Source organism: Orycteropus afer, unplaced genomic scaffold, assembly GCF_000298275.1.
Source record: "Orycteropus afer afer isolate SDZICR_OR568_19922 unplaced genomic scaffold, OryAfe1.0 scaffold00004, whole genome shotgun sequence".
Classification (NCBI taxonomy): domain Eukaryota; kingdom Metazoa; phylum Chordata; class Mammalia; order Tubulidentata; family Orycteropodidae; genus Orycteropus; species Orycteropus afer.
In genome coordinates, this window is record NW_006921591.1 from 12,433,795 (window position 1) to 12,447,399 (window position 13,605).

At 41.7% G+C, this 13,605-nt stretch overlaps 1 protein-coding gene across 1 annotated transcript in view; it reads left to right on the plus strand.

Moving 5' to 3' along the window:
- Positions 1-2,275, plus strand: part of LOC103194306 (5-hydroxytryptamine receptor 5B-like) — a 28,925-nt gene extending 26,650 nt beyond the window's left edge. The window contains exon 2 of the mRNA XM_007937690.1: positions 1,937-2,275. Coding sequence (XP_007935881.1) covers positions 1,937-2,275 — 339 coding nt within the window. The remainder of the gene's footprint in view (positions 1-1,936) is intronic.
- Positions 2,276-13,605: the final 11,330 nt, after the last annotated feature.

The following is a 13,605-nucleotide window of genomic DNA, read 5'->3' on the forward strand; positions in this document are numbered from 1 at the left end:
TTATATATATATATATTTTATTTTCCTTGAATCAATCAAGAATGAAAGCACAACATACCACAACGACTCGAGGGCACATAATACACACACACACACACACACACACTGCTGTTATGTGCCATTGAGTTGGACCCTACTCATAGCGACCCCTCCTTGTGTTTCCAAGGTGGTATCACATGGAAGTAGATTGCCCCATCTTCCTTCCGAGGAGTGGCTGGTGGGTTTGAACTGCCAGCCTTCTGGTTAGCAGTTAAGTGCATATATATATAAATAAAATCAAACTCACTGCCATCAAGTTGATTCTGATTTATAGCAACCACCTTTGGGTTTCTGAGGTGGTAAATCTTTACAGAAATAGATTGTCCAGTCTTACTGCTGCAGAGTGGCTGGTGGGTTTGTACTGCTAACCTTCTGGTTAGCTAGCAGTCAAATGCCTTAGGCACTATGCCACCAGAACTTTCCTTTTAACAAGGGACTACTAAATATTCATGGAAGGATTTCAGGATGTCTTGTTTTACCTCTTGGACTTCATTTTGGTCAGTGGGGAAAGGTGACATGTAGCTGCCACCTATTGCCAGGAAAACCCTTGGAATGAATGACTTTTTAAAGAGGTGGGGCTGGGTGTAGGGCCCAAGACTGTGGGCTGGTAGTAGTCAACTCTCCCACTGCTGCAGGTGTGTGTTTGCCATCATGGGCCTTGAGAACTGGGGGGATGTTGTCTGTCCTGTTTCTCAAATCACTTGCCTTTTCATCCTTTCCCTTTGGTGGGATGGATCTGGTTGCACATTGGCAAAGGAAAGGAGTCTTTGCCCACAACATGATACCCCCATGTCATCCTGAGCTGTTTTCATATTGACTGACTTTACAAATAAATTGAGTTGGGGTGATGGAGGGGGTCAGGTAGCAGAAGAGACAGAATCTGAAGACAGTGCCAAGAGTAAAGAGTCCTGGGTTTGTGTAAGGCAGGCCATCTGGAAACTCTGCCATCCACTTATCTTGGGCTGTCCAAGTTCATGTGAGAGAAGACAAGTAAAAATAAAAATTTACTATACCGCAAATGTATATGGCTATTTTATAGCACATACAAATATGCATGTAGGAACATCATCAGCCAGACCTATGTACGGTCATGGAAATATTCCTGTTTGCCTATCCACACCTGTCTGCCTTTGTATCCACCCATAGCTCAGTGTTTGTTATTACTGATAAAGCTAAGGAATATCAAATTATCACATAATTTAAATGGACTTCATTTACCCCAGAAATTATACATTTTATTGTAATATTAATGTTTACAGTCTGCCTTTCTAGCTGCAAACTTTGTGAGGGTCAAGACTGAGTGAGTGAGTCTAAGTGCAGGTGTTGTACTGGGACTGAGAATACATTCTCAATTCATCACCATGACAGCCTCATGGCTGAGGAGGGGACTTTCCTCACTCAGTTACCTAGATGAGGAAGCAGCTTGGAGAGGCCCAGGAGGTTGGTGCTGTACAGCATGATTCATGCCTGAACCTAACACCAAAGCTCCTGCTTTGACCGACTTCCCTTCCTTTTATACCTTATTTGAAATTGTGGGGGCCATCACTCTTACTCCCTGAACAATCTTCAGTATTTATTTTAACCTACAGTATCTGTTCCTTTTTTCACTTAATTTCTTACAATGTTTTTTGATTGTTGTAAAATGTATACGTTTGCCAATTCATGATTTCCCCAATGTACAGTTTAGTGACACTAGTTATATTAATCATATTGTGCAATTATGTTGACAATCTCTGTCAAAATTTCCATTACCTTATACAGAAACTCCATATTTTTTGATGGATTATGGAATAATTGCTTTTAAAATTGTGTATTGTGTCAGGCGAGTAGCTTCATGTTGGTTTAATCATACAGTAATTATGCTGTATTTCTCTAATCCTGTTTCCTTTGTCCCAAGGTGAAGGAGGCCCCTCAGGAGGCTGAGAAAGTGTTCACAGTGCAGCACCAGCGAGCAACAGTTGCCTTCCGGGTGAGTGGAGGCTCCTGGCAGGAGCAGAAGGAGAAGCGGGCTGCCATGATGGTGGGGATTCTCATCGGTGTCTTTGTGCTGTGCTGGATCCCCTTCTTCTTGGCAGAGCTTATCAGCCCTCTCTGTGCCTGCAGCCTGCCCCCCATCTGGAAAAGTGTATTCCTCTGGCTTGGCTACTCCAATTCCTTCTTCAACCCCCTGATTTACACAGCTTTTAACAAGAACTACAACAATGCTTTCAAGAGCCTCTTCACCAAGCAGAGATAAAAATGGGGCTTAGATATTCAAGTGGACATGTGGAGAGAGAGCTGGATTTTGCCCCATCAGTGGTCTTGGAGGAGCCCTAGTGCACAGTGTAAAGAACTTGGCTAACAGAAAGTTTGGTGGTTTGAATCCACCATCTGTTCCATGGGAGAAAAATGTGGCAGTCAGCTTCCATCAAGATTTACAGCCTAGGAAACACTACAGGGCAGTTTTACTCTGTCTAAGGTCACTATAAGTTGGAATTGACTTAACAGCAGTGAGTTTGGTTTGATTTTATCTAGAAGCCTCCCTACCATAGCTGAATATTAATGACGTTTTGACAACCACAACATTGGGCCTGGACTGATGGGAACAGCAGTGCCAAGGGCTCTCAAGAAGAAAAGCAAACATGTGGCAAGTGTGCAGCTACTTCCAGTTCCTGTGTGCGTGGCAGACACTGCTAACTGGGCATGGCACATTTCCCCACTGAGCAGGAACTCCACCTCAGAATCCTTCTCAGTACACCACTTTAGACAGTTACTGCTAATTGGGTAGTCAATACAAGCGTTCAGCCGATTTGTCTTTCCTTTCTCTAATACTGTATTCTTCAGAGAGGGTTTCTTAGCACAGGGTCCCAGAGGCCAGTTTTGTGGCCCATTCAGGAGATTCAGCCCTTGCTCCATTATTTGTCCAGTGAACTCTACTTATCTTCCCCAACCTAGAAAGTAGTGTATTTCAAATTTAGGAGATAAGGATCACCTGAAATTAAGAAAATTAATTTTAGCCACCTGGCCCTCTTGACAGCAGTGGGTTTGATTTTGGTTTTGGATCTCTGATGGCGTAGTGGACAAGGCATCTATCTGGCTGCTAACCAGGTCAGTGGTTTAAACCCCCCAGCCACTCCATAGAAGGAAGATGGAGGGATCTACTTCCGTAAAGATTTACAGCTTCGGAAACCCAATGGGAGGTTTGTTATGAGTCAGAACGGACTCAAAGGCAGCGAGTTTGGTATTTTTAGTTGGACCTATTACATCAGACTTTCAAAGGAGAGGCTTGGTCATCTAAATATCATTGAGTTCTCTAAAGGATTTTTTTTTTTTTTTAAATCAGTGAAAGATGTTGCTGGATGTTTAGGTTGCTCTTTTTAGAGCAATTAAATTGGGATTTCTGGGGGAGAGATCCAGGCCGCAGTGAGTTTTTGAAGCACCGTAGGGGATGCCAATGTGCAGCCAATACCAAGATGCCAAGAACCTCTGATGATGCTTTTCTCTGCTTTTGTGCTACAAAGGAGAACAGCAGGGAGAAATTTTCCCACTACTTTATCATTACTGACCTGTGTAATAAAGGTACTTTTGAAACATTAATTTCTAGGTTCAGAATCATCTTTATATTGTATGTTTGTATATGTGTGTGTGTGTGTTTATGATACTGGGATGGGGGAAAATGCCTCTTGTGAGATTCAAATACCAAAAAAAATTGCCGTAATGATTCCAGAAAAGATTTCCAGAGTGATTCAAGAATATATTATTTTCTTGGACTTCCAGAAAATACTACATTTGACATAGGTATGTTATCTTGGCCACTGTCCACCTGATAGTGGAGGTGGGCTAACTGCCTATTGATTAATTTACACAAAAGGCAAAAGGCTCTACTCTATCTGCTTATTTGATATCTAAGGTATATGGACATTTTTAAAGCTTACACTATAGAGAACCTGTGCTTTGGGGCATGTCAGAATGTAGGTCCACAGTACTTTTCCACCATCTTTTGGGTCAGATAGGTTTTGGAATTTACATTATCAGAGAGGCAATATGGTACATAGTATATAAATCATCTAATAACTCAGCTGGGGCAGCACCCTGTAATCAAACACACAAACCTTTTGTCAGTAAAACATGGATATTTACATCATGAGAAAAGGACTAAAAACAGCTTCTCATCAGTGCAAGTCAATTTTGCCACCAAATGTGTTTGGGGTAGATCCTATTTTGTTGTCAAATGAGTTACAAATAATCTTTGAATTTCCTCAGGACAGCTTTCTTATGAAACTTATCAATGTATTTCATAAAATGATGTAGCTAACGTGATCCATGTACACTTTGTGAAGGCTTGTTTTCTTCTAGGTGTAATGAAGACTTTTGTTTCCACTTTCATTTTGATCAAGAGGAAACTAGAAACCAAATTTATGGCTTAATTTGGGAATTTATGGAGCATCTGGTAACCTGCTTATTTCTAATTTTTCTAGCCAGTCTATAATTCTGTCTTATTTAGGTTTCTCTATCTTAGCATTTTAGGTGTTTATATTTATATAAATTTATATATATTTTTATATTTATTTAAGTTTAGGTTTTTATTTTACTGTAATTTGTGCATTTCTCATAAGCCACTTCAAATCCTCTGTGAATTAAGACAGGGGAGACAGTAATATGGAGATGACTGACAACTCAAAGTAGAGCAGGCAGCTGTATAGTTATCAATCAAATGGCTTTCTCAGTCATCCATCATAGCTGTCTCCTAAAGGCTGGAACTCAAGCTTGGGTCAACTAGGGTTTTTCTCCCTTGTGGCTGAAAGACATTAAAGTAAAAAACCTGGTGCTGTGGAGTTGATTCCAACTCACAGTGACCCTATAGGACAGAGTAGAAACTAGGGTTTCCGTGGATGTAAATCTTTACAAAATCAGGTGGTGGGTTCAAACTGGCAACCTCACAGACCTATGAACAAGAAATAAATTATCACTGCTGGTGGCATAGTGCCTAAGGCATTTGACTTTTAACCAAAAGGCTGGTAGTTCACACCCAGCAGCCACTTTTCAGAAGGAAGACTGGGCAATCTACTTCCATAGAGATTCTGCCTTGGAAACCCAAGGAGGGGTCACTATGAGTTGGAACCAACTTGACAGCAGTGTTTGGTTTTTTTGTTTGTTCATGTACCACCAAGATTCACATTTGGCTGCTACCCGGAAGATCAGTGATTCAAACCCACCAGCCACACTCCACAGAAGGAAAATAGGTTGAGCTACTTCTGTGAAGATTTACTGCCTTAGAAACCCAATGGGGGTTGCTGTGAGTCAGATTTGACTCAATGGTAGCAGACTGACAAAGTATCTGAAACAACCAATATAATGCTTTCATAACCAACTATCAACCAAAATCAAACCACCTGCCATTGAGTAGATTCTGACTCACAGCCACCCTTTAGGGAAGAGTAGAACTGTCCCATGGGGTATCCAAGGCTGTAAATCTTTACGGAAGCAGACTCTTTCATCTTTCTCCCACCGAGTGACTGGTGGGTTTGAACTGCCGACCCTGTGGTTAGCAGCTGAAAGCTTTAACTACACAAGAGATAACTGTGATGAAATATAAATACCAAAACATCTGCCAACACAACTTCCACATTTACAATTCAGTGACATTGATTACATTTTTCATGTTGTGCCACTATTCATCACTATACCTTTCCAAACAAAAATTTCCCTCTTTCCCCTCCCTTCCATCCCTGATAACTATTTATAATTTTTGATTTCTGTATTTGCTTATTCCGTATGTGAGATGATACAGTATTTGTCCCTTTGTGACTTCTTTTGCTCAGCCTGTTTTCATCCATGTTGTGGCACGCACCGGAACTTCATTTCTCTATGGGCACGTGCTAACCCATTTTATGTATATATTCACATTTTGTATGTCCATTCACTTGTTGATGAATGTTTCAGTTGTTTCTACTTTTTGGCTATTGTAAAAAGTGCTGCAAAAAATTCTGGTGTACAGGTTTCTGTTTGTGTTCCTACCTTCCTTTTTTCTGGGTTTTTACCTAGGATTGGAATTTTTTGGGTCATATGGTAATTCTTCGTTCAACTTTTTTGATGAACTGCCAAACTGTTTTCCACAGTGGCTGCACCATTTTACATTTCTACTAGCAGTGGATGAGGACTCTGTTTTCTCCATAACCTTGCCAACACTTGTTTTGGTTCAATTTTTTTTTTTAAAAAAGGACACCAAATTAAAATTTAAAAATTATTTATGTTTTTGAATTAAGTATGTAATACATGTACATGGTACAAAGTTCAAAAAGTACAAAAGGTCTCAGTGAAAAGCAATTCTCCCTCCCACCCCTCTCCCCAGAGGCAATCAAGGATGTTCCTGTGTATCCTCCCAGAGATAGTTCAGACATACGCAAGCAGATACATATATACATACACGTATGTATGTACAGATATATGTATACACAGAGTTTTCTCTATCTCACCCCCTTTTTAAACCCTCTCCCCCTGCAACTTAACCACGCATTCTGGAGAACATTCTATGCCAGTACACACAGAGTACCTCCATTCTTTTAAATATCTGCATAATAGTCCATTGTATGGATTGGCCATTTTAATCACTGCTGTACAGTGATGGTAGCTTTCAACTTTTTGCTATTAGAAACAATGATGCAATGAAAGTCCTGTACACAGGAGAAAAAAACAAAAGAACTTAGAAATAGCACTGCTGGCTCATTGCAGGTTTGTGCATTCGTACTTGTGATAGATACTGTCTAACTGTCCCGTGGAGACTGTACCAATTCAGAGTTGTACTCACACTGTATCAGAGCTGCCGTCCCATGTCCTGGCAGGGTGTACCATTTCTTTCTTCAGTGTAGCCAAAGTCATTCCAACCAGTAAAATTACTTTTAGATTCACAACATGTGCCAGTACGATCTAATACCTCTGACATTAGTGTGCTGTCCCCTGCTCTCTCATTTCTTTTTTGTCTTACTTGGGTAGAAAAAAAAATCGGTGAAAGGTAAATCCTTTGAAAAGTTTGAAACCTGTCACCTTTTTCATCTTAATCCTAAAATTAGATTATAACAAACACACTTTGAGATCCTCTAAAGCTTCAGAAAAGAACTGTCTACCTGTTTTCAAACTAAGCATACATTAGCAGGAAGGATGGTTCTGAATTTTATTAATACAGGAATACAAAATTACAATTTAGAGAAAATCTATTTTATCTACCACAATTTCCTGATTATCTACCTTGAGCCAGGTTCTAGGGAGACTGTGGGGAATAAGGCAGGCAAGGCCCCTGCTTTCACTGCTCTAGCATTTCAGAGGGAGGGCAGGCCACAGACCTAACAGGGACTAAGAAGAATTCAAACAGAGTCATGTACTATCAAGACAGAAAGCAGGGGAAAGGGCTGAATGTCATCAGGGCTGGAGGCTGACTTTAAGTGGGTTTGTACATACAAGTCCCTGTGTTGTACAAACCAGTGAACATGCTTGGCTGCTAACCAAAAGGCTGGAAGTAGTTTGAGTTCACTCAGAGATGGCCTTGGAAGACAGGCCTGGCAATCTATTTCCAAAAAATCAAGTCGGTGAAGATCCAATGAGGCACAGTTCTACTCTGACACATAGGGGGTTCACTATACACTGGTGTTGACTTGACATCAACTGTTTCAGTGAGGGTAAATACATTAGGTAACAGGGAAAAGCCACTGCCCAAGATCTTAGAGGGAAGAGCATTCTAGGCAAAGGGAATGGGAAATGTAATGGCTATGGGGTAGGATGGAGCTTTGCATGTTTGAGGAGTGAACATAAGTATTCCCCAAGTTGTCAAATATGCTGTAGGCCAGTTATTAAATCAGTCAACATTTAATACAACATACATGTCATGAGAAGAAGGAAGACCAATATGACATTATTTTTATGCAGCATTTTCTGTCTATTGCCATGTGCTATAAGAAGGAATACTCTGGGCTGGTGGACAGGAAGACAGGACTTGAGAGATTCTACAGCCCCATGAAATAAGGCACTGAGCTGGCAGACTCCCAGTGACAAGGATAGGCAGAGAGCACCTCATCCTACTGGCGTTAGTCAGTGCACAGCATTGTGTGAAGACTCTTCTTACCTTGAGGCCAAACTGGCCACGAGTAAATCATAAAACATTTCCCAGAATATTCTTTGTCAAAGCAGGTTTCAATCCAACTATTCACATTTCAGAACAGAGACTCAGGCTCAGAGGTAACTGATACATGTTATTTGCTAGAATGGTCAGTTCCTATTATCACCAGTCAACCTGCACAGCGGGCAACACAAGGCCATCGCCAGGCAGCAGAAATAAGGGGCATCAGTTTGTAGGCCTCTGGTTACTGTCCAAAGTGTCCTTTCAGGCAGAACTGCTTTGGTCACTATAGATGTGACTGGGGCCTGTCCCGGATACAAACCTCAGGTCACAGGAATGGCATTTGATGAGATAGAAAGAAGGCTGCTGAAGGCCTTCTCCATGCCCTACTCAAGGCTCCAGGAGGTCCCAAGAACTTTGGCGTTTGTCAGCAAGTGTTGCCCATCCTAGCTTAGGACAGACCTACATGTGCCAGCTCTTCTGCCTTCCAGATCTGCTACTAGACTTGGTGGACACTTGTAGCAGGACTCAGCTATCCACAAAATAGGAGCTAGTAACCAGGACCAAGTTAAACCAAGAGTCCAACAAGAGCTTAGGCCTGACAAACTTGGAGTGTGCCTTCTCTATTACAGAGAAGAGATCCATCCTGTGTGATCGGGCCAACTGTTCTCTACCATGCAGCACCTCTGTCTAGTATTAGCTGACTTGACACCCATGGGAGACTGAGTGCAGGCCAAAGACAACAAGAAAGAAACATGCCTTAAGTATTTTCTCTGTCACCTCGTGATCTAGTCTTGTCCTACTCACAGCAGCTCTGATTTTGGTTTAAACCCACATAACTCTTTGTACTCCAGAGAAGCATGTGGGATGGAAGGGAGCTCTGGCCCATAGACTGGCTGAGAATGCAGGGCACTGAGCAGCCAGCCATGGGGAGCCTGTCCGGTCAGCGAGCTCATCACTGCTCTGATAGAGCAGGAGAACTGCATGTTTCCTAAGGAAGCTGGGTTCCTCCTGTTGGGGACATTACCCCCAAGAAGTACACCATTTTTAAAAAACACTGAAAGATGTTTTCTCTTCATTTTAACTCTGGAGAAGCCTGTGGCGTTAGCAGAACAAACAGCCATACTACTTTCCAAACAAACAAACAAAACCCAAACCAAACCCACTGCCACTGAGTTTATTTCAATTCATAGCAACCCTATAGGACAGAGTAGAACTGCCCTAAAGGGTTTCCAAGACTGTAAATCTTTAAGGAGTCAGATTGCCTCATCTTTCTCCAGAGCACAGAGAAAGACATGGTGCTTGGAGGAGCTCCCTGTTGGCTTCTGAAATTAGGGGCCTAGCACTACAGCATCTCCCTCACATGGAGCCTTCACTCTGTGGGCTCTCTGTGGCAAATGCAGAATTCCTAAGATGGGTTTGCTACCAAGCCCAATACAAAAGGGATGGAAACTAAGATACTATCTGTATCAGGCCCTGTGGATTACATAAAGTGAAAGGAAATCTACTGACACTAAAACCAAACCAAAGCAAACTCTTGAGAAATGTAAGCTCCAATCAGTGTTCCCATTTCTTTCTTTCTTTTTAATGATTGGCTGCTTTGGGTTACTCCTGCCATAATTTCCCCTTCAACATAAGAGGTAGACTATACTAACTCCAGAAAGTCAGCAACTCCTGACTCCCTAACCACCTTTGGACAAATGTTCAAATACTTGCCTGTTGTTGTTGTTGTTATGTGCCGTCGAGTCGGCCCCGACTCATAGCGACCCCTCCTTGGGTTTCCGAGGCAGTATCACTACGGAAGTAGGATTGTCCAACCTTCCTTCCGAGGAGTGGCTGGTGGGTTTGAACCGCCAGCTGTCTGGTTAGCAAGCGTCTTAGCCACTATGCTACCAGAGCCTAGTTGCTCAAAAAGTTCAGTTAGCTAGGGGGAGGTGGATGACTTTCTCAACAAGGTAACATAATGTTTCCATGAACCTGAAAAGATTTACCAAGAGTCAAACCACCCTCTCCTCCTTTCCTTGTTCTCAAATCACGATCTGTCTCTTCTAATCAACCTGCTTCACCATCACTGAGGTCTTTCAAAATCTCCAAATGACCACAACCCAAGGATCAGCCAAAGTAAAGATGTACATAGTGCAGGAAAAAATGTGCTTGGCAAGGGGGTGTGCCATTTCAACTGCTGCATTTCCACCTGGCTTTGGAAGCAGCCACTCTTCATCAGACAGCCTCCAAGGTCCTGGCATAAAAACCAAGTATGGGATATTTTTAAAAGTCTGTATGAAGCCCTGAGTAATCATATACATTAAGGAACTAATAGTTAACCAAATGCTCCTGTGGCTGCACTGAATGTCCCATTTGCCTGACATGTAAGTTTTTGTTTTTTTGTGGTCCATGCCAGCTGACTGGAATGTGTGCAAAGTTTGTGCCAAAGTGGGCACCCAAGTCCCTTTGGGTCTATTGAACACAAGACTGAGCTGCAGACTCCTGAGGGCTTAGCAGGGGAGCTCTGTGCTTGGTTTGCCCTGCTTTCCAGAGGATGAAGTCCAATCTCATAGCCTTTCCTTTAAGGTCCTCCAAGGTCTGGCCCCATCCTGGTCTCTAATGCTGCCTGCAGAGATTGATCATCTATTCCTCTCTCAACAGGCATTCCTTATATTCTCCTGAACCCTCTGGAACTCTTCTTCTTAACTCTTCTCTATCCAAAATGGCCTTCCTGCCTATCTTTGCTTATTAAAATCCTATCCCCCCTTCAGATCTAGGTGAATCCTAACTCTACCACGATGTCTTCCTGGATGTCTACAAACCTCACTGCTCTTCCTTTTCTTTTCTCTTTCTTTTATTTTCTGAAACTCATCACCCACTGTTATAGATTGCAATGAATGGTGTGCACGCCCCTTATCTCCTTGATTAGAGCATGACCTGTTTTAGAGTGTAGGGTACATGGGATAGTTTTTAATGAGGGGAATACACAACATGATCCACAAATTGGCAATCTCAAATGAGAATCAGGACATGGGATGGTTAATTCTTATTTAAGGGCCCCCAGCATGAGGTCTGTTTTCAGTTTTTGGTGAAATAACCTTGAGTAGCATACAAGAACTAAACCAGTGGCACTGTGCTGTCATACTAGTTGCTATGTCACCAAAGCCTGCTGGCCAACACCTTGAGAAGCTAGGTGCAAAAGGCACCATGGGCAGTGAAGAGGCCCAGTGACCAACAATTACATAGGCTAGTCATCAGCTAAAAGCTTTTTGTTTACAAAAAAAAAAAAAAAAAATCTCACATGGCCAAACTCTGGGACCATGTAGGCTGTATCTGGTGTTCGGGCCACTTCCTGGGTGCTTGAGGTGTGGGGTCTGTGCTTTACACTCCTCTGTATCTCCTTTAGTGCTTGCTTCTCAATTAATATATCTGAACACAAGAATTCCTCTTTATTCAGAGTTCATACAAATACAGGTACCTTCATATATGCAATGTTACTAAAGAAATGAAAGTTGAATCAACAAAGAGAACAGATTCTGCCCACAGTTTTCCATATGATAATGAGTTTGTTATCTAACCACTAGTGTTTACATTGTCTGATTCTAGCAACAACAACCAACAGAGATGAAATGGAAGCAAAGAGAAGAAAGGAAATATCCAGGGTGCTGAAATCATTACACCTGTATCTCTGCAGTAGCTTTCAGAACGATTTCATGATCCTGTAGTTGATACATGGACGATTAAAAAAAAAATAAATCAATGACATACGATGACTGCAGGAATTTTCAGGAAGCCTTGGCTTTCACCTTGGACAGCAGCACCTCATTCTTGCGGCCCTCCTGAAGAGGAAGCAGACAGAGAGTGAATAGAGAGGCAGTGAGAACATTAGCATCCTTGCAAGGTCCAGGTGCTCTCTCTTTTCCCCCGAGTCCCACCAGAGATACTTTCTGCCCAACCACACCAAAGACTCCTATTATGTTGCCATCAGCATGGTACGACTTACTATGTCATAGGGCCCTGAATGCCATAACAGCTACAATGATGTTTAGTTTCTGGTCTGTCAGACTGAAGACAGGGTAAGAAGATTAGGCATTGTCATTCTAAAAGATTTCATGATGTCTCTAAAATCTTCAAGGGGATAGACACAGACAGCAGACACTTACCTGATTTACACAGCAGGCAGAACCCATGGAAAAGTCCTGACTCTAACATAGTGAAGGCTAACAATATCCTCAGCTTCAAGAAAGAAAGAAATTCACCAAAGATGGGAGAGATTCTTCAAGGAATATCCCACACTTACAAAGAGCTATATAAAATTTTTGCTATTACTGGGGGCAGTGCTGGCTACCATACCTCTTACTGTGCTTATGTGAAATCCTGCCTCATATATTTTTGCACCAAGTCCAAGAAAAGCTTTGATATATCAGAAGAAGGTTTTTTTTTTTTAAGTTTTATTTTTGATAGGATGGAGATGGGGTGCAATAAGGCTTGAGATGCAGAGAACTATCTAAGTGTATTTTCTTTTAACTTTGGTTGTCAGGAAGCCTGACTATACAGGCAGTCCTAGCTTCTGAAAGAGGTCTGTTCCTAACTGTATCTTTAAAAATCTGTAGGTCAGTTGGACCAGATGCATACAGTTCTTATAGCCTTATGTTAGTGCAAGAAAAGGCTCAAACCTTTTCAATGATTTAAAAGCTTACTATGATGAATCACCCAAATTGTAAAAATTTCAGTCTGTTCCTGTTTTGCTTCCTCAGCATGACAGAACTGGTTTGAAGTCCTGCATTAAAGGGCAAGTAGGAGTTGTCTGTAAGTCAGGTGTTCATAACCCAGGGACTGCCTATATTAACTATGCAGAATTTTATTGTCAAATTCTCTGAGTTCTATTTCTCTCTTTTGCTCTCTCTGTATCTATTTAACCCCTCTATTTGCATATATATATTCATATATATTTTTTCTTCATTCTAATACATTATGTGCTACCATCATACACTTTTTCTGTAAGCTGTCTCAAATTTCAAAGGGCTAACGCTAGAGAAAATATACTAAAGCTTACAGAAATGAAGATACATTGCTAATCTTTGTTAATAACAATTTCTAGGTATTAATATAAATTGAGCACGCACTATGTGCTGGGCACTGTTCTAAGCACTTTCTCATGTATTATTTCATTTACTCTTCCATACTATCCTATGAAGGGAAAAGGATTACTGTCCCCATTGTACATACAGATAAGGAAAAAAAGGACTATCATCTTCCCCAACCAGACTCTAGATACTTCTGCAGTTCCAGAATTCTGGACTGTAAGAACCAAGAGGTTGGGATATTGGCCGAGGCGGGGCAAGATGGCGGACTAGGCAGAAGGATTGCACAGACCCTCTTCAACAAAGAAAAGGGAAACCAATTAATACAGACACAGAAGATAATCTTGGACCCCTGAGCCTTGAAGGAAAGGATGCAGATTTGGACTAAACCCCAACTAGCAGAAGAAT